We start from the raw sequence: 22,240 nt of genomic DNA on the forward strand, positions 1-22,240 counted from the left end.
GTTCTGGAGGCTGGTCTCCCTGGAAGAGTTGATAATTCATTTTATGAACATCATCTTTTCCACATTTTGTGGAAGCAACCTCCTACGCCTTTCGATGACAAGGTTCCCAGCTGCACTAAACACTCTTTCGGAGTACACACTGGAGGGGGGGCAACTCAGGTAAAATAGAGCCAGTTTGTACAGGGACCTCCAAATTGCTTCTTTTTCCTGCCAGTACAGGTACGGACTGTCTGACATGCCTACTTGGATGCTGTCACCGATGTAATCCTTTAACAGACAGACGCACGCTTGTCGCTGCTGCTTTGAGGATTCAAGTGCGGCTACAGCCCACACAATTCACAAAGACAGAAAAAAAAAAAAGAATATTTTTATTGTTTGTGGAGCACACTTTGAGGGTTACACCACCCTTTAACAGACAGACGCACGCTTGTCGCTGCTGCTTTGAGGATGCAAGTGCGGCTACAGCCCACACAATTCACAAAGACAGAAAAAAGAAGAATATTTTAATTGTTTGTGTAGCACACTTTGAGGGTGTCACCACCCTTTAACAGACAGACGCACGCTTGTCGCTGCTGCTTTAAGGATGCAGGTGCGGCTACAGCCCACACAATTCACAAAGACAGAAAAAAAAAAAGAATATTTTTATTGTTTGTGGAGCACACTTTGAGGGTTACACCACCCTTTAACAGACAGACGCACGCTTGTCGCTGCTGCTTTAAGGATGCAGGTGAGGCTACAGCCCACACATTTCACAAAGACCGAAAAAAAAAGAACAATATTTTAATTGTTTGTGTAGAACACTTTGAGGGTGTCACCACCCTTTAACAGACAGACGCACGCTTGTCGCTGCTGCTTTGAGGATGCAGGTGGAATCTAGACGGGATTTGGAACCGAGGACACACTACCTCCATCAATTGTCTAAATCCCACTGCACTAATGTCGGATACCGGACGCACGTCTAACACCAACATAGCAGTCAAGGCCTCAGTTATACGTTTTGCTTCAGGATGACTGCTGTCGTACTTCATCCTCATCGCTAGGGACTGTTGGAGGGTCAATTGTTTAGTAAAAGTAGTGATGTTCCTACTTCCTCTCTGGGATGATGAACAACTCCCAGCAGCAGCAACAGCACTAGTAGGAAGTGGTTCTTGATCTTTCCCTATTTTATTTTTATCAGAGAAAGTTTGGTCCAACATTTATGTTATATTGATATATATACGTGCGGCTAAAGCGCACACAAACACAGAAAATATTTTTTTATTTTTGCTGGAGAGTAGTGCACTTTGTGGGTTACACCACCCTTTAAGAAATGAGCCAGCCGGCTCTTTACTTATGGGACACAGGCGCACGCTTGGCGCTGCTCCTTTGTTGATGCACGTGCAGCCACAGTGCACACAAGTCACAAACACAGAAAATATATATTTTTTTGGTTTGGAGTGTACTTTGGGGGTTACAGAACCCTTTAACGGTCAAGCCAGCCGGCCCTTTACTTATGACACAGGCGCACGCTTGGCACTACTTTGTTGATGCACGTGCGGCTACTGCGCACACAATTCACAAACACAGAAAATAATTTTTTTTTTGGTTTGGACTGGAGTGTACTTTCGGGGGTTACAGCACCCTTTAACGGTCAAGCCAGCCGGCCCTTTACTTATGACACAGGCGCACACTTGGCACTACTTTGTTGATGCACGTGCGGCTACTGCGCACACAATTCACAAACACAGAAAATAATTTTTTTTCGGTTTGGACAGGAGTGTACTTTGGGGGTTACAGCACCCTTTAACGGTCAAGCCAGCCGGCCCTTTACTTATGACACAGGCGCACGCTTGGCACTACTTTGTTGATGCACGTGCGGCTACTGCGCACACAATTCACAAACACAGAAAATAATTTTTTTTTTGGTTTGGACTGGAGTGTACTTTCGGGGGTTACAGCACCCTTTAACGGTCAAGCCAGCCGGCCCTTTACTTATGACACAGGCGCACACTTGGCACTACTTTGTTGATGCACGTGCGGCTACTGCGCACACAATTCACAAACACAGAAAATAATTTTTTTTCGGTTTGGACAGGAGTGTACTTTGGGGGTTACAGCACCCTTTAACGGTCAAGCCAGCCGGCCCTTTACTTATGACACAGGCGCACGCTTGGCACTACTTTGTTGATGCACGTGCGGCTACTGCGCACACAATTCACAAACACAGAAAATAATTTTTTTTTTGGTTTGGACTGGAGTGTACTTTCGGGGGTTACAGCACCCTTAACGGTCAAGCCAGCCGGCCCTTTACTTATGACACAGGCGCACGCTTGGCACTACTTTGTTGATGCACGTGCGGCTACTGCGCACACAATTCACAAACACAGAAAATAATTTTTTTTTTGGTTTGGACTGGAGTGTACTTTCGGGGGTTACAGCACCCTTAACGGTCAAGCCAGCCGGCCCTTTACTTATGACACAGGCGCATGCTTGGCACTACTTTGTTGATGCACGTGCGGCTACTGCGCACACAATTCACAAACACAGAAAATATATTATTTTTTTAGCACTTGGGGGGAGCACCCCTGATGGACAGAGCACCCCCTGGACAACACTACAGCACCTCTTTAGGACTGGGACACTGCACAGGACTTTGGAGTGGACACAGCCCCTATGGAGAACTGACTGCACAACACAGTCCAGCCAGCCCCTATGGACTTTGAAGTAGTGGACACAGCCCCTATTAACAACAGCAGCACAGCACAACACAGCCAGCCCCTATGGACTTTGAAGTAGTGGACAACAGCAGCACTACACTACACTACACTACACAGCCCTAACTCCCACCCTCCCTCTTCACTGTCCACAGCCGAGTGAGAAAATGGCGCCGACGTGGGTACCTTATATAGGATCCAAAACCCGCGAGACTCGGAAGGCGGGATGATGACGTTTTGCCTCGATTTCAGATCCGAGTCAGGCGGGAAAAGTCGAGCCTGATTCGGATCGGACTCGGATCGGGGGGGCTCGGGGGGGTTCGGATTTCAGAAATCCGAACCCGCTCACCCCTAATATATATATATATATACACATATACATACATACATACATACATACACACACACATACACACATATATTCATATATACTACATAATAATTGTGCAACGCCATCACGTCTCCTCAATGCAGGAGCCCCAATGGCTCCCACTGCGGGGGAGACAGGACAGCGTTAGTAGTGGATCGGCCATTGGGGTAAATATGGTGGCAGTAAAGTCGGAATGGAGCCGTGATGAAGTGGGTGGGGACAGAGTTGCAACAAGGGGTGTAGGCGGAATGGAGCCACATGAGGGGGGAGGGCAGCAGAGAGGGGGTGGGGATGAGCAGGGGATTGAGACAGGCGCTGGCTAAATATATATATATATATATATTAGGGGTGTGCACCGGCCACTTTTCGTGTTTTGTGTTTTGGTTTTGGATCTGGATCTTTCTTCGTGTTTTGGATCTGGATTGGTTTTGCCAAAACCACCCTTCCGTGTTTTGGGTTCTGGGTTTTGTGTTTTGGATCTGTATTTTTTTTTTAAAAAGCATAAAAACAGCTAAAATCACAGAATTTGTTGGTTTCTCTGCTCCTATGCTATTATTAACCTCAATAACCTTAATTTCCACTCATTTCCAGTCTATTCTGAACACCTCACACCTCACAATAGTGTTTTCATGTCCAAAAGGTTGCACCGAGGTAGCTGGATGACTATGCTAAGCGACACGAGTGGGCGGCACAAACACGTGACCCATCTAGGAGTGACACTGCAGTGGCAGACAGGATGGCAGTTAGAAAAACTAGGCCCCAAACTGTACATAATGCAAAGAAAAAAAAGAAGTGCAAGATGGAATTGTCCTTGGGCCCTCCCACCCACCCTTATGTTGTATAAACAGGACATGCACACTTTAACAAATCAATCATTTCAGCGCCAGGGTCTGCCACACAACTGTGGCTGAAATGATTGGTTCGTTTGGGCCCCCACAAAACAAGCTGGAAATTAATGTGTCCCTGCACAAACTGGCTCTACGGAGGCAAGATGTCATCCTCATCCTCCTCATCCACCGATTCCTCACCCTCTTCAGTGTGTACATCCTCATCCTCACAAAGTATTAACTCGTCCCCACTTGAATCCACCACCACAGGTCCCTCTGTACCTTCTGGAGGCTGGTCTCCCTGGAAGAACTGATAATTCATTTTGATGAACATCATCTTCTCCACATTCTGTGGAAGCAACCTCCTACGCCTTTCGCTGACAAGGTTCCCGGCTGCACTAAACACTCTTTCGGAGTACACACTGGAGGGGGGGCAACTCAGGTAAAATAGAGCCAGCTTGTACAGGGGCCTCCAAATTGCCTCTTTTTCCTGCCAGTACAGGTATGGACTGTCTGACATGCCTACTTGGATGCTGTCACCGATGTAATCCTCCACCATTCTGTCAATGGTGACAGTATCATATGCAGTGACAGTAGACATGTCAGAAATTGTTGCCAGGTCCTTCAGTCCAGACCAGATGTCCAAACTTGGTCCTGCCTGCCCTGCATCACCGCCAGCGGGTTGCTTAGGATACCTAAGTTTTTTCCTGGCAGCCCCAGTTGCGGGAGAAAATGAAGAAGGAGCCGTTGACGTGTCACGTTCCGCGTCAGCTGACACTGTGTTCACCAGCAGGTCTTTGCACCTCTGCAGGCTTGTGTCGGCCGGAAAGAGAGACACCACATAGGCTTTAAACCTAGGATCAAGCACGGTGGCCAAAATGTAGTGGTCTGATTTCAACAGATTGACCACCCTGGAATCCTGGCAAAGCGAATGAAGGGCTTCATCCACAAGTCCCACATGCCGAGCGGAATCGCTCCGTCTTAGCTCCTCCTTCACTTTCTCCAGCTGCTTCTGCAAAAGCCTGATGAGGGGAATGACCTGACTCAAGCTGGCTGTGTCTGAACTGACTTCACGTGTGGCAAGTTCGAAGGGCTGGAGAACCTTGCACAACACGGAAATCATTCTCCACTGCGCTTGAGTCAGGTGCATACCCCCTCCTTTGCCTATGTCATAGGTGGATGTATAGGCTTGTATGGCCTTTTGCTGCTCCTCCATCCTCTGAAGCATATAGAGGGTTGAGTTCCACCGCGTCACAACCTCTTGCTTCAGGTGATGGCGGGGCAGGTTCAAGAGTGTTTGCTGGCGCTCCAGTCTTCGGCACGCAGTCGCTGAATGGCGAAAGTGGCCAGAAATTTTTCGGGCCACCCAAAGCGTCTCCTGCACGCCCCTGTCGCTTTTCAGAAAATTCTGCACCACCAAGTTTATTGTGTGAGCAAAACATGGGACGTGCTGGAATTTGCCCAGATGTAATGCCCGCACAATATTGGTGGCGTTGTCAGATATCACAAATCCCCAGGAGAGTCTAAGTGGGGTAAGCCACTGGGCGATGATTTCCCTCAGTTTCTCTAAGAGGTTGTCGGCGGTGTGCCTCTTACTGAAACCGGTGATACACAGCGTAGCCTGCCTTGTAACGAGCTGGCGTTTCTGAGATGCTGCTACTGGTGACGCTGCTGCTGTTGCTGCGTAAGGTGATACATCTACCCAGTGGGCTGTCACAGTCATATAGTCCTTAGTCTGCCCTGTTCCACTTGTCCACATGTCCGTGGTTAAGTGGACATTGTGTACAACGGCATTTTTCAGGACACTGAGGACACTTTTTCTGACGTTTCTGTACAGTCTCGGTATCGCCTGCCTAGTGAAGTGGAATCTAGACGGGATTTGGAACCGGGGACACACTACCTCCATCAATTGTCTAAATCCCACTGCACTAATGGCGGATACCGGACGCACGTCTAACACCAACATAGCAGTCAAGGCCTCAGTTATACGTTTTGCTTCAGGATGACTGCTGTCGTACTTCATCCTCCTCGCTAAGGACTGTTGGAGGGTCAATTGTTTAGTAAAAGTAGTGGTGTTCCTACTTCCTCTCTGGGATGATGAACGACTCCCAGCAGCAGCAACAGCAGCAGCGGCAGCAGTAGGCGTAGCAATGCAGGATCCTCCAGAGGAATCCCGGATAGGAGAGTCAGTCATGCCAGTGACATGGCCTGCAGGACTACTTCCGATCCTGACTAAGGAGGAAATTGACGAGGAGGGAGTTGATGGTGTGGTTTGCAGGCGCTTGGATACAACAGGACAACGGGATTTAGGTGTCCCTGGACTGCTTACGGTCTTAGCCAAAGTTTCTGAACTTGACAGTAACTTTTTATGAACGCGCTGCAGGTGCCGTATAAGGGAGGATGTTCCTAGGTGGTTGACGTCCCTACCCCTACTTATTTCACCTTTACATATGGTACATATGGCAAGACAGTTGTTGTCCGGATTTGGATAGAAATATTGCCAGACCAAAGAGGTGGAATGTTTGGTCTTCTGCCCAGGCATGACCGTGATGGGCTTTTTCATCCCACGGACAACAACTGTCTCCCCCGGAGCCTGATTTAAACAAACCACATCACCATCAGAATCCTCCTCGCCAACTTCCTCCTCAGCGCCAGCTACACCAGTATCCTCATCCTGTTGTACTTCAACAGTGACATCTTCAATTTGCATATCAGCAAGTGGACTGTGGGTGCTCCTTTCAGCACTTGCAGGGGGCGTGCAAATGGTGGAAAGAGCCACCTCTTCCCGTCCAGTGCTGGGAAGGTCAGGCATCGCAACCACCACCACACTTGGACTCTCCTTGGGGATTTGTGATATCTTCTTAGAAAGCACAGTTCTTCGCTGTGCTTTTGCCAGCTTAACTCTTTTGATTTTTTTAGTGGGAGGAGGGCTTCCATCGTCATGTGAAGCTGAACCACTAGTCATGAACATACTAGGGATCGACCTTAGCCGTTCCTTGCCACTCCGTGTCGTAAATGGCATATTGGCAAGTTTACGTTTCTCTTCAGCTGATTTAAATGTCTTTTTCAAGGTCATTTTCCTGAACTTTGCCATTTGGGATTGTATGTGCCCTCTACTATGACATTGGGCATCGGCCTTGGCAGACGACGTTGATGGCATGTTATCGTCTATGTCATGACTAGTGGCAGCAGCTTCAGCACTAGGAGGAAGTGGTTCTTGATCTTTCTCTATTTTATTTTTATCGGAGAAAGTTTGGTCCTCCATTTATGTTATATCGATTTGATATATACGTGCGGCTAAACACAGAAAATAATTTTTTTTTTGGTTTGGACTGGAGTGTACTTTGTGGGTTACAGCACCCTTTAACGGTCAAGCCAGCCGGCCCTTTACTTATGACACAGGCGCACTCTTGGCACTACTTTGTTGATGCACGTGCGGCTACTGCGCACACAATTCACAAACACAGAAAATAATTTTTTTTTGGTTTGGACTGGAGTGTACTTTCGGGGGTTACAGCACCCTTAACGGTCAAGCCAGCCGGCCCTTTACTTATGACACAGGCGCACGCTTGGCACTACTTTGTTGATGCACGTGCGGCTACTGCGCACACAATTCACAAACACAGAAAATAATTTTTTTTTGGTTTGGACTGGAGTGTACTTTCGGGGGTTACAGCACCCTTTAACGGTCAAGCCAGCCGGCCCTTTACTTATGACACAGGCGCACGCTTGGCACTACTTTGTTGATGCACGTGCGGCTACTGCGCACACAATTCACAAACACAGAAAATAATTTTTTTTTGGTTTGGACTGGAGTGTACTTTCGGGGGTTACAGCACCCTTTAACGGTCAAGCCAGCCGGCCCTTTACTTATGACACGGGCGCACGCTTGGCACTACTTTGTTGATGCACGTGCGGCTACTGCGCACACAATTCACAAACACAGAAAATAATTTTTTTTTGGTTTGGACTGGAGTGTACTTTCGGGGGTTACAGCACCCTTTAACGGTCAAGCCAGCCGGCCCTTTACTTATGACACAGGCGCACGCTTGGCACTACTTTGTTGATGCACGTGCGGCTACTGCGCACACAATTCACAAACACAGAAAATAATTTTTTTTTGGTTTGGACTGGAGTGTACTTTCGGGGGTTACAGCACCCTTTAACGGTCAAGCCAGCCGGCCCTTTACTTATGACACGGGCGCACGCTTGGCACTACTTTGTTGATGCACGTGCGGCTACTGCGCACACAATTCACAAACACAGAAAATAATTTTTTTTTGGTTTGGACTGGAGTGTACTTTCGGGGGTTACAGCACCCTTTAACGGTCAAGCCAGCCGGCCCTTTACTTATTACACAGGCGCACGCTTGGCACTACTTTGTTGATGCACGTGCGGCTACTGCGCACACAATTCACAAACACAGAAAATAATTTTCTTTTGGTTTGGACTGGAGTGTACTTTCGGGGGTTACAGCACCCTTTAACGGTCAAGCCAGCCGGCCCTTTACTTATGACACAGGCGCACGCTTGGCACTACTTTGTTGATGCACGTGCGGCTACTGCGCACACAATTCACAAACACAGAAAATAATTTTTTTTTTGGTTTGGACTGGAGTGTACTTAGGGGGTTACAGCACCCTTTAACGGTCAAGCCAGCCGGCCCTTTACTTATGACACAGGCGCACGCTTGGCACTACTTTGTTGATGCACGTGCGGCTACTGCGCACACAATTCACAAACACAGAAAATAATTTTTTTTTGGTTTGGACTGGAGTGTACTTTCGGGGGTTACAGCACCCTTTAACGGTCCAGCCAGCCGGCCCTTTATTTATGACACAGGCGCACGCTTGGCACTACTTTGTTGATGCACGTGCGGCTACTGCGCACACAATTCACAAACACAGAAAATAATTTTTTTTTTGGTTTGGACTGGAGTGTACTTTCGGGGGTTACAGCACCCTTAACGGTCAAGCCAGCCGGCCCTTTACTTATGACACAGGTGCACGCTTGGCACTACTTTGTTGATGCACGTGCGGCTACTGCGCACACAATTCACAAACACAGAAAATAATTTTTTTTTTGGTTTGGACTGGAGTGTACTTTCGGGGGTTACAGCACCCTTAACGGTCAAGCCAGCCGGCCCTTTACTTATGACACAGGCGCACGCTTGGCACTACTTTGTTGATGCACGTGCGGCTACTGCGCACACAATTCACAAACACAGAAAATAATTTTTTTTTTGGTTTGGACTGGAGTGTACTTTCGGGGGTTACAGCACCCTTAACAGTCAAGCCAGCCGGCCCTTTACTTATGACACAGGCGCACGCTTGGCACTACTTTGTTGATGCACGTGCGGCTACTGCGCACACAATTCACAAACACAGAAAATAATTTTTTTTTGGTTTGGACTGGAGTGTACTTTCGGGGGTTACAGCACCCTTTAACGGTCAAGCCAGCCGGCCCTTTACTTATGACACAGGCGCACGCTTGGCACTACTTTGTTGATGCACGTGCGGCTACTGCGCACACAATTCACAAACACAGAAAATATATTATTTTTTTAGCACTTGGGGGGAGCACCCCTGATGGACAGAGCACCCCCTGGACAACACTACAGCACTCCTTTAGGACTGGGACACTGCACAGGACTTTGGAGTGGACACAGCCCCTATGGAGAACTGACTGCACAACACAGTCCAGCCAGCCCCTATGGACTTTGAAGTAGTGGACACAGCCCCTATTAACAACAGCAGCACAACACAGCCAGCCCCTATGGACTTTGAAGTAGTGGACAACAGCAGCACTACACTACACTACACTACACAGCCCTAACTCCCACCCTCCCTCTTCACTGTCCACAGCCGAGTGAGAAAATGGCGCCGACGCGGGTACCTTATATAGGATCCAAAACCCGCGAGACTCGGAAGGCGGGATGATGACGTTTTGCCTCGATTTCAGATCCGAGTCAGGCGGGAAAAGTCGAGCCTGACTCGGATCGGACTCGGATCGGGGGGGCTCGGGGGGGTTCGGATTTCAGAAATCCGAACCCGCTCACCCCTAATTTTATGATGAATTGAACGTCACTACTACAGGTGCTAAGGTCCTGCCGTTGCACTTTAAGGTGTTACTCACAGACTGATTTCTTATCTGGAAGATGCTGAATGCGGGTCATTGCCAGAATGACAAATATGACGACTGGCCATACGATGAGGACCAAGGACCACACCTAACAATGACAGAAAAGGAACAAATTAAAGAGCAAATAAACCACCATCTCACATCAAGGTCACGGTGGGCCTGATACTCATAGATATTTTGTAAACAACCACTGCTGCCACCAACATTTCTGGGCTGCTCAGAGCCTTGTACTCTGGTGTTGTAACAAAAAATAAAGTAGAAAGCTTACCATAAATACCCCCGCTGCACTGACAGACACCGAAGCCAGGACAGCGTAGAGTTTTAAAGGTCCCGAGCTAATAATTTATTTATTACCAGTTATTTATATAGCGCACACATATTCCGCAGCGCTTTACAGAGAGAATATTCGGCCATTCACATCAGTTCCTGCCCCAGTGGAGTCTACAATCTATGGGCCTGATTCAGAGCCGCTCATAAGCGGCCGCTCGTTCGCTCCAAGCGATGTTCGCCCAACTGTGCATGCGTACGGATCGTTATACGCATGCGCGAACCAGTCAGTGCGGTCGAAATTCATGTGCTCGCAAAATAGCGAATGCCTGATAATTTGAGTGACAGAAAGAGGCGTATGTGGGTGGTAACAGGGGAAGGTGCTTGAAAATGGGGAGTGGAGATCCGATCGCAGGCGTGCTTAAAGGTCAAAACGGGCGTTTTATGGGTGTGCATAATTAAAACAGCAGCGTCATTGACCACGTCACTGGGTTATTTTATAGCCAGAACTGCTCGCAAAATTGTGGCAGCAAAAACCAACCCCAAGAATAGCGAGCAGCTCATACCCTGGTCGATGTACTCGATTAATCTAATAAATAGCAGACATGATGTAGGATGCGAGCGGCCAGGGGGCGTAGTTTCCAAAAAAACTACCGCAAGTTTTGTTCACTCGTTCAGACCTAGAGGCGTGAACAGACCGCAAAGAGCGAACGGTCCATTTGAATAGCCACCCCTATTTTCTGGACGAGCGAGCGCTAATTGCGTCCAGCTCTGAATCAGGCCCTATGTTCCCTATCACATGCTCATACACAAACCAGGGTTAATTTTTGTTTGGAGCCAATTAACCTACCAGTATATTTTTGGAGTATGGGAGGAAACCAGAGCAGCTGGAGGAAACCCACACAAGCACAGGGAGAATATATAAACTCCACACAGTTAGAGCCATAGTGGGATTCAAACCCAGGACTGCTGTGAGGCAGTAAATATACCGTCTGTGCTGCCCTAATGATGTCAGAGCTAGGATCCTGATTTAGAGATGGAAGGTAAGGCAGCAGCTGTGCAATACCACCCAACTCAAATGCAAATGCAGCAGGAGGTATCTGTAGGAAATAGACGCCTCCTTGATGCATCTGCGATCTGAGTGCAGCGTCTGTAGACCCTGTCTCAGATCAACATTGTGACCATTGGTCAAGCTGTGTAAGCTGAGACTGTCCGGTTCCTGGAAGCTTGCGATACCAGAAAATCTGCGTCCACCAACGCAGACCCTGGCCTTTTCCCCATTTCCATGAACGCTGGCCAGCCACGCCACCGCTACACCCCCAAAAGGCCACCCCATGTCATTCATGCTGCTGCTTGGGGGGTCTGCGAGCGAGATCGCGGAACCCGTTCTGCACATGCACACCGTAAAAAACACCATCAGGTTTGCGCACATATCTGAATCATGCCCTAAGGCGTTACAGTGGCGTCCACCGACACTGGTGCTGCTATTATACTGCAGGGAGAGGGAGAGTGAAGAAGAAAAGAAAAGGTGAACATAGAGGAAGGGAAAGAGTATATACTCATGCATGAAAGAAAACAATAAACAAGTATATATAATTTTGAAACTACTGTAGCACTATTGAAAGTCAATATGAAAAAAATAAAAATATCTAAGACTATACAGCACCTGCAATGTGAATGCAGAGCAATGCAAAATAATGGATGGGCCCTAATAGCATAAAAATTGCAAAGTCTCCAGATGTAGTACCATGTAACTAGAAGACATCCCATGCAATTTTCTAATTAAGCCCCATGGCCTGTACAGTATTTATTCCAAAGTTCCATCTGAATTCCAATCTGGACAGTGCCGCGGTTCGATGTCCTCCGCCAGATCGGCGGAGGAATGTGATCTATAATTTTGTATTGCAGCATAGCCAATGTACTATGGCAGGATATGGGCTGGTCCGTGAGTTTGCCACTGACAGCCGCCTAGATAGCTGAGTGGTGCAACGCCATGCATATTTTAAATATACGGGTGGTCATACTTACATAGTATAGCCCACACAGACATATAATGATGTATACCACAAATTTAGAGCTACAATTGAGGTTGGTGTCTGATTTCAAACATCTTCCCAGAATGGATGTGTTTGAAAGAGTGTCCTGTCTGTAAGTAGCCACGTGTGACACATGAGAGACACTTATAACACCCTGGTTTCTTAGTACAGGAAAATCAATTGGACATAGGTAAGTAGTCCGTAATATCCGTCTTGACCAGATAGTCTCTAAGGTTTCTCCCTCGATAGATATAGTACTTGCCACTGGATGAGTATTCTAAAAGCATGGGAGATGGTGGTCACTGGACACTATTGGCCACAATGCCCCCATGGCTCATTGTATTATAGGGCTGACTGAAGTATAATTAGTAGTTTAGGGGAAAGAAGTAGTATCATCTGTCTTGATGATCGAAATGAGAAGGTCCTCTCTCTTCTTAGATAAAATACGATCCTTCAATTTTAATAGATTATTGTAGTTCCACCACCTAGCCCTGAATTTGTCAACTATATGTCCAGTCGTCTTGAAATCTGCTTCGAAGGTACAGGTGATATATGTATTTCTCAGCATTTGTGAATGCGGTATGCCCAGTCAGCTTAATCCTTACGGCCAAAAAATCAGGCTCCACATTGCTGCACAAATAGGTGAACTTAGTCAGTGATGGTAAGGGATTCATTCCATCACTCAAGCGGGTGCATTGTTCTAGTCCTCCATCCCGCAGCATAAAGGGGTCATCTATATAGCGTATATATGCAATGACGTGTTTGTGGATAAGAAAAGATTGTTTTAATAAAACATACATACTTATACTTAAGACTGACCCCACTGCGCACCATTCTTCATCATATAGGAAATATTTCCTAGCAAGAGAGAGTTGTGATAAACTCAAGAATAGTTCTGTATCCAACCCTAACGGAACCGTCAAAGGGACCATGAAATGCTGGATGGCTGCTAGTCCAGCATGATAGGTGATAGATGTGTACAAACAGTGCACATCCCCGGTACACAAGATGGTTTAATAGCTGAGAATTACAAAGGTACTGAGCAGCTTCAAATAGGAAGTAATGTCCTTCAGGTACGTAAGTTGTTTTGAAAAATTAGGTTGAATGAGTGCATCGAAAAACTTCCAGAAGGGTTGATATTGGATCTTGGTACATACTTCAAAATCAGACAGCTGTGTGGCAATCGCCAGGACCGTAAATAGGGTGGCGTGAGCAGTGCCATGGCACAGGGCAACGCAGGACAGGGGGTTCCTGTTTATTATCATTCTCACTTGTAGCTTCCTCTTCTTTTATCTCCAGCATCTCCTGGCCTCCCCTATCTCTTCCCTGGCCCTTCCCCATGAGGCCATGGCCCTTTCTCAGGTGCACTATCTTATATCCCTTTTTAAAAAATGGAGAAGGGGGGCGCGCCAATGCTCTCTCTGGCACAGGGCACCAAAAAGTCTAGTTACTGCTCTGGCAATCGCATTTCAGAAGCGGTCTTATATCTTCTCGTGTACATCTTTTTTTTGGTTACTATGCTCTACATTCACGTTGCAGATGCTATTACCTATATATATTTTTTGATATTGATCTTTCGATAGTGCTAGTTTCAAAAAAATATATATATACTTGTTTATTTATTCACTCTCCCTGTAGTATGCCAGCAGCGCCAGCTGGGGATGTTTGGAACTCTGCGCGCTGGACTGATTTAGTCATTGGCTCTAATTGTTCCACACTTTTCAAGAAGCCCCCATTATTCTCTTGATTATCCTGCCAGTGTTCTGTAAGTTCATAGATAGCTTGTGGGGTGACGAACTAGAGGACATTGGTGGTGTCTGTTCTGCTGCATGGTGCTAATAGAACTGAAACAATGATTTAACCAGTGGGATCACATAGTGGACCTTATTCAGAGGCGGCCGTACGGTCTACGACCGTACGGCCGCCTCGGTGTTTGGCCAGTGCGCATGCGTGCAGTGGGCTCCCTCGTGCGCATGCGTGAGACCCGCTACGACCGACAGCGCTGGTCGTAGCGGGTCTCTTTCCAAAGGGGGCGAGCTGTCGATGTTGATTGACAGCTCGCCCCGTTTGGAAGGCGGGCCGGGGGGGGTGGCAGCCCAAACAGAGGCGTTCCCATGGGAATGCCTACCGTTTGGGGGAGGCCCCACTGACATCACAAGTGATGTCAGTGGAGAGCTTCCGGCTCTGACAGAGCCAGAAGCTCTCCGGGGCTTACGACAAGTAAGACCCTACCCTAGGGTCTCGTCGTAAGCCACGATGGTCGCGATGGTCCCTGACCATCGCGACCATCATCCGAGCGGTCGTTAGAGCTGTGGGTGTAAACCCACAGCCTAACTACCGAAACAGAGGCGGGCGGTCATGATGCAAGCTGCCGCCCAGTTTCTGAGCGACCGCTTGCATCCTCCGACCGCCTCTGAATGAGGTCCTGTGTGTGGACAATAATTTTTTTTTATATGGTCTCAACACAAAGCGCTCACAAGGCTAAAAGGCTGGTAAAGCGGTCACCATAAAGCAAGTTGTTCAGAAATAATATCACAAAACACCACCGCTTAAAGATGACCCTTACAGGATACGTAGATGTATTCTTATATAAAATGTAAAGGCCCTCTAAATGATTGTGTTTTGCATTAGGAAATTATGTTCTTCCATATGTTTCATTATATATTATAGTATCTAGAGTTTACTATATTTTGGGGTTTGGTACCTAGTGGAGTTAGAGGTAGATTTACTAAAGATTCTAAAATTGAAAAGTGCAAGTGTTGGCCAATCAGATTCTAGCTATCATTTCTCTAAAGCATCTTAGACAAAATTTGATTGGTTGCCAACTTGCCATGGGTAACATCACAACTTTTAGTTTTTAGAACCTTTAGCAAATCCCTGGAGTCCTGTTGCCGCTTTCTGCAATAAACTGTGAAGTTGGGGTACAGTTGGAAGGATAATGAGTTGACATTAGGAGAAAGGTTCAATTACGTGCTGGATTTTTTTCCGCAGCTAATAGAACACGCTGCCCAATTCAATTACCTGCGGGAACCCCACGTGCTAAGTCCCAGAGGGTGAATGTTTCCTCGCAGCCTCAGGAGCTGCAGACTCTGGATTTTAACACGCAGGGAAACCTATAGATACCAGCACTTTGCGCAGAATCTATAGCTTAGTGCGCGTTAACACATGGTCTACTGCATGGAGAAAATGACCATTAATTGAATGGCTCCGGGCATCCAACCCAGAGCTTTTCCCTGCAAGTCAAACCCAGCGAGTGAACGAATTCCCCCCTGGATGTTGTTACTCCCCCATCAATATTTTTCATTGTAGATTAGACATTTTTCACAGATAGATACAATATTTAATTTGATCTAATGAGCAAAGATAATTGGCAGTTTGGAAACCTTGCTATGGTCTTGTTACACTGTGACAAAGCATAGTGTATGGGAAGCCGTGGAGCATTAGGCATATCTTCCTAAGGGGTCTATTTACTAAGCTGTGTTAGGAGATAAAATGAACGGTGATAAGGTACCAGCCAATCAGCTCCTAACTGTCATTTTTCAAACACAGCCTGTGAGGTGGCAGTTAGGAGCTGATTGGCTGTTACCTTACCTTCTAACACATCTTAGTGAATAGACCCCTAAGTCCATTAAAACAATTAAAATAGTGTTATGCACCGTGCATTTTTTTGGATTGGTAGGATTGCAACATTTTCAGAAAATACGTCAGTGTTGCGATATTTCATGGAACGTGCGCTGTTTTTCTCAACCGTGTGAAAAAAAACATTTTACCAAGATCAGGAAAGCATCACATTCCGCAGCTTGGCCCTGGTGGCTAACGCTGTCTAGCTAGATGGTGTTAGATGTTGTAGCCTGTGGGCTACAGATAGCAAAGTTTACCAGGAGAGGGATCACGTGTGCCCCAGAACCAGGATGTAAAGTGATTGCATTAGTGATCACTTTATACACATTGCAGGGATGGGTCCCATAGGGGCCTCTGTCCCTGGATGTGATTTTTAATTAATCCCAGCAAATAAATATTCTCTATATAGCGCTGCGTAATATGATGAAACTATATAAATAAACAACAATAATAACAGTGGGCAAAGGGCCTGATTCAGAGCTGAACGCTCTGACCAGAGCGCTCGCTCTGAATCAGGGCCGTCCCAGCTAAATTTGGAGCGGCCTCCTGGCCGCTCGCATAGCTGTGGGTGGTCACTCACAGCTATGCGAGCGGCAAAAAGATGGTCGCGATGGTCAAAGACCATCGCGACCATCGGGCTTGCGACGAGACCCTGCGGTAGGGTCTCGCTTCCGCAAGCCCAGGAGTGATTTTGGCTCTATCAGAGCCAAAATCACTCCCACTGACATCATTACTGATGTCAGTGGGGCCGGACTCAGACGGTAGGTGTTTCCATGGGAACGCCTCCATCTGGCAGTCACGCCCCCGGCACGCCCACCAAAGGGGGTGTGCTGTCAATCAACATCGACAGCACACCCCCTTTGGTGCGAGACCCGGAGCGACGGAGAGCCCTTTGCTATCCGGGTCACGCGCATGCGCACGACGGAGCTCCCTCCGTCATGTGCATGCGCAGTGGGGCAACATCGACCCATTTGCAAGCGTCCTTTGCTCGCGAACGGGTCTGAATGACCCCCAAAGTTCACAACGGTAATTGTGGTAATGCTTCTGTTCGGCTAAAAAAAAATCATGGGACATATCTATATTAAAAAATTTTTTTATAATACTAAACTACAAAAATTGATTAATGAAATGTGCAAAACTCTTATTCTGGCCAAAATGCATTCAACTGCAATATATTTTGCTTGAATTGTGTTTTCCATTTTCCCAATTGATTTACAGGTCAAACAAGTTATTCTAGTGTACGTTTGTCACATACGTTGGGTTACAGCAACTCTTGAAAGTTTTCTAACAAATTGCCAGTAACTGTTACTGATGTCCTGCAGCAATCTGTCCTGTTCTAAGTATTTCTTATTAGAAAATATTTGAACAGTCAAAGGGCCTGAGTCAGAGCTGGACGCTATTAGCGCTCGCTCGTTCAGAAAATAGGGGTGGCTATTCAAATGAACCGTTCGCTGTTTGCGGTCTGTTCACGCCTCTAGGTCTGAACGAGCGAACAAAACATGCGGTCGTTTTTTTAAAAACTACGCCCCCTGGCCGCTCGCATCCTACGTCATGTCCGCTATTTATTAGATTAATCGAGTACATCGACCAGCGTATGAACTGCTCGCTATTCTTGTGGTTGGTTTTTCCTACCGCAATCATGCGAGCAGTTCTGATTATAAAATAACCCAGTGACGTGGTCAATGACGCTGCTGTATTAATTATGCACACCCTTAAAACGCCCGTTTTGACCTTTAAGCACGCCTGCGTTCTGATCTCCACTCCCCGTTTTCAAGCACCTTCCCGTTACCACCCACATACGCCTCCTCCTATCACTCATATTAGCAGGCATTCGCTATTTAGCGAACAAACGATTTTCGGCCGCACTGACTGGTTCGCGCATGCATATTACGATCCGTACGCATGCGCAGTTGGGCAAACATCGCTCGGAAAGAACGAGCGGCAGGCCCAATGAGCAATAAATTAATAAAGCAACAAGGTGCAACCTAACTAAAGTCTTCCTCTTAGCTCCTTGAATACTGCACACTTCAGTAGATGTAATGACTCAACCTTGGCACTCCTGCTGATTACATCATGTATTCATGACGACATATATGAGGAGACAAAACTATAGGATAAAAGCGTAAAAGTCTAAACACGATGTGCAAGGAAGTAATTGAGAAGCAGTGGTGAAAAATCTCTCAAGCCAGGGAAGTATCCACAGTCTCCATGGGTAGTCTCCTATCATTATGGCTTTGGGTTACCATTAGGGTTTGCATTAGGCCAAGGGCTATTGTTAAGGTTACCATTAACGTTAGGGCTAGCATTAGGGTTAGGGATAAACAGACATGACAAATGCAGTGTCGACATAACAACCACATTCTCATTATGAATATCGGCAAAATGAATGAAGACATAATATACCCAACCTCCTCGCAGCTCTGAGTTCAATCCCTGACCAAGCCGTTATCTGTGTGGAGTTTGTATATTCTCCCCCTTGTTTGTACAGGTTTCCCTCCAGGGGCTCTAATATTCTCCCACAGGTAGGTTAATTGGCTTACGGCAAAAAAATAACCCTAGCGTGTCCATGTGGTAGGGAATATAGATTGTAAGCTCCACTGGTGCAGCGACTGATGTGAATGACTGAAGCGCTATGTGATATGTGTGCGCTGTATAAACAACTATTAGTAAACATCACAGTGAATGCTGACTACTCATTAAAATAAGGAGCTGTTTACAAATATTAGATGCATATGACATACGCGTATTGATCAGTACAAGCAAAGTAACACTAACACATTGCACAAAATTGCAGAAGCCACAGACCAGGGATGTGCAATGCCCATTGCCGGGGAGGGTTCCGGAGCTTGGTATATATGATGGCTTCGCAACCCCCATAGGAACCCATGGGGGTTGGGCTGCTGTCGAAAATGGAGGGACCACAGCAGGTATTGGAGATATCTGCTGTGATCCATCCATTGTACATTTATTTAATACCAGTTATTTATATAGCGCACACATATTCCGCAGCGCTTTACATAGAGTATTTGGCCATTCACATCAGTCCCTGCCCCAGTGGAGCTTACACTCTATATTCCCTATCACATGCTCACACACATACACACAAGGGTTAATTTGTGTTGGGAGCCAATTAACCTACCAGCATATTTTTGGAGTGTGAGAGGAAACCGGAGTACCCGGAGGAAACCCACGCAAGCACAGGGAGAATATAAAAGCTCCACACAGTTAGGGCCGTGGTGGGAATTGAACCCATTACACCATCTGTGCTGCCCACATCTGGGGTACAGGGGTGTAGAGAGGCTTGCCAGGCCCGGGTGAACGGGGCATGGCCTAATCGTGGGAGGCGTGGCCACTTCCCCTTATGATAACAAAAAAATAAAAATAACTGATCTTGCAGCGCCGCTACGCGCTGGGGAGGGGGGAGCTTTGAGCCTCTGAGCCCGGCACAAAGCCAGGAGGGGGCAAGATCAGGGTGATTGCTCCCCGCCACAGGCATAGGAAACTGCTGTAGGTGCTGCTCAGCAGCTGCAAGCGGTCTCCTACTGTGCTGGGCTGCTTTGATTTAAGAGGGGGGGGTGGCACCGGGTCCCTCCAGCGCAGTCCGGGCCCGGGTAATTAGTACCCGCTCCAGCACAGCCCGGGTAATTAGACTGCTCCAGCGCAGCCCGGGCCTGGGTAATTAGTACCCGCTCCCGCCCTCTCGGCGCCCCTGGTGGGGGATACTTGGTATTTGCGGATATCCCCTGAAAACGAGTCAAATATTTAATGATGAACAGGACCCTGGAGCAGGTGTCTTAAAAATGTCAGGATGTCATGTTCATTGCAGCATTTTTGCTGGTACTCCCCATGAGCTGCAAAGACAATACTTCAGGACAGCGCACAGCCCGATTCCCCGGTCTCATTTCCCACACGTTAAACTGAACTCATCCTGTTGTCATCCTCACGCTCGCCATTTCTGCACTTGTTGCTGTCCAGTTAAATACGCTAAGTACATATCAGTATCTTGTTTTGCATTTCTGTCACTTAAAGAACCCACATATACAATATCTTTTATCAATATTTAATCAAAATTATATTTTTTCAATGAATAATCTGAACACAAACAGAGCAAGGCAAATATTATAGACTTCATACGTCGTGCGGGCATAGAAAAGAGAGTTCTTAATTCTGATAGTACTACCTGACCACACACATTGATACACAATTATTTCCAAGAACTGACTGATCAAAGTTTTAAAATTTCAATGATCATAGTTTTGATAAAACTTTTTGATTAGATTTTAGCAATATGGATCATTTATGTTCCACGCGTGAAGCCAGAATGGTCAGATCTCACTGAGGACGGGATGTGTGACGCATTGCATTCGAGGTGCGATGCATCCAGTCGCTCTTTGCATGAATGCTGACGTTGGTAACGTGGTATGCATGACGAGCACAGCAAAGGACCGCTCTCTCAGTAGGAGCGGCCCTTTGCGATGGAGGGACTTCTGGGTCTATGATCCAGTAGCCCCTCTGGTGTCCTTCTGCGCATGCTAGGAAGGATCTGATTGGATCCCTCTCACAGCACTCTCCCGATAGAAGCCCATAGGCTTCTATAGGTTAATGCCATCAGGAAGATGGCGTTACCAACCGCAAACAAACCGCATTTTCGGGTTTGACCGCATTTCTGTCTTTGCTGCATCCCATGATTGCATTACAGTAAAAAGGTTGAGTACCTTAAATGGGAGGGAAAAGAAAAACCCTGTGAGCAGATTAATTTATATATATTATGCCCCAATCCTCGCAGGATCAAGTGCAAACATTTGGCCATGTGGATACTTCTACTACAGGCAACCTGTAGGCACTTAAGCTATATAGCTAATATAATATTGGAAAACCCTCTTAAAATATAATTAAATGAATAAAATCTGCGTGCCACAGTAAAACCAAGTATCATCAAGTATTCCTGGATGTCTAATTAAGTATTCCTGGAAGCCTGAATATAAGTCATGCTTGTTTGACAGCGTCTCCAACAGGAAACTTACATAACCAATGGCAATTAACTAAACAATGACATACTTAAAATGATGGTAACAGGTTCATTTTAAAAAAATAAAACAGTTTGGGGGTGTACGAATCATTGGTGGCAGTAGCACGCCATAAGCTGCCATTTATTCATATCACAGCAATACAAAAGGATTTTCTGCAGTGATTTATGATAAGACTCTTGCTGGGATACAGCTCTGATAAGAGCCTGTCCCGGTGAAGGGTCTGCAGCATAGAGTTAGAGGTTACTATCACTTTCCTGTAGGGTTCTGACTCTGCATGTGAATGCAGAAAATTATTGTACTCCAAGGGAGGAGGTACACATGTAGGCTGCTGGAGGAGGGGGTGGTGGTAGGAATAATTTGTAAAGAACCCTTTCCAGTGATGTTCTCCTCATGAGGACAGAACAGCTAGCGCCATCTCCAACTGGCGTTAGCTATTTTGCTAAGCTCTAAAAAGCTAAATTTTTTGGTGCATGATAAATTGGCCCATACAGCAGTTCCCATTGAGAATAATGGGGACTACGATCTCCAGCATTACTTTGACAAATGCAGGAGATACAGAAGCTTCTTAAAATTCCACCAAAATTAAAAGATGCCTAATTAATGAAGAAACAGCCACTAGGTTGTAGGATTAATGAATAGACTTTGTATGATAAGGTAAAGTGCTGAAACAAGTGACGACTTGATAGATAAAGTGTCAGTTGATACATTTATTGTAATAATAAATTTGCACATACACCGGTGATATGTCAGTAAACTGTAGGGTGGTCAGATCCTAGGGTCCTTCTCATGCTAGGCGATTTGGATACTCCTTCAACAGGCAACCTGGAGGAGCATTAGCTTTTCACCTGATATAATTCATTTTTAAGAGGTTTTTTTTTTTTTTTTAAATAATAAAAAAAATAAGATATCAATTAGCACAACATCTGTGTGTAATTAGAAGATATAAACAACATTGTTGATGCAATAAAGATATCTATTGTTATACTTGTCTGACCATGATGATTATCATGATTTAAATGACAATAATAATGTCAGTAGAAATAAATTAAAAATAATAAGAAAATAAATAGTAAAAATAAATATAAGAATAAAAAATAACAAAAAAAATCAGTTCATGATATTCCCTGCAAATAGTAAGCAGTATTTGTAGATGTCCATTAAATAGACCAAGATAAAAAAATTATTATAAAATTGGCTTTCCAGAAAAAAAAACTATTAAAATCAATGAAGTCATTGAATTTCACAGGAATAAATGC

The 22,240-nt window shown here is 46.1% G+C and overlaps 1 protein-coding gene across 1 annotated transcript in view; it reads right to left on the reverse strand.

The window, feature by feature from the left end:
* Positions 1–22,240, reverse strand: part of ABCA12 (ATP binding cassette subfamily A member 12) — a 279,245-nt gene that overhangs the window by 254,048 nt on the left and 2,957 nt on the right. Inside the window, exon 2 of the mRNA XM_088449892.1 lies at positions 10,025–10,118. Coding sequence (XP_088306018.1) covers positions 10,025–10,118 — 94 coding nt within the window. The remainder of the gene's footprint in view (positions 1–10,024; positions 10,119–22,240) is intronic.

The sequence above is a fragment of the Taudactylus pleione genome, unplaced genomic scaffold, assembly GCF_031769625.1.
Source record: "Taudactylus pleione unplaced genomic scaffold, aTauple2 ptg000500l, whole genome shotgun sequence".
Classification (NCBI taxonomy): domain Eukaryota; kingdom Metazoa; phylum Chordata; class Amphibia; order Anura; family Myobatrachidae; genus Taudactylus; species Taudactylus pleione.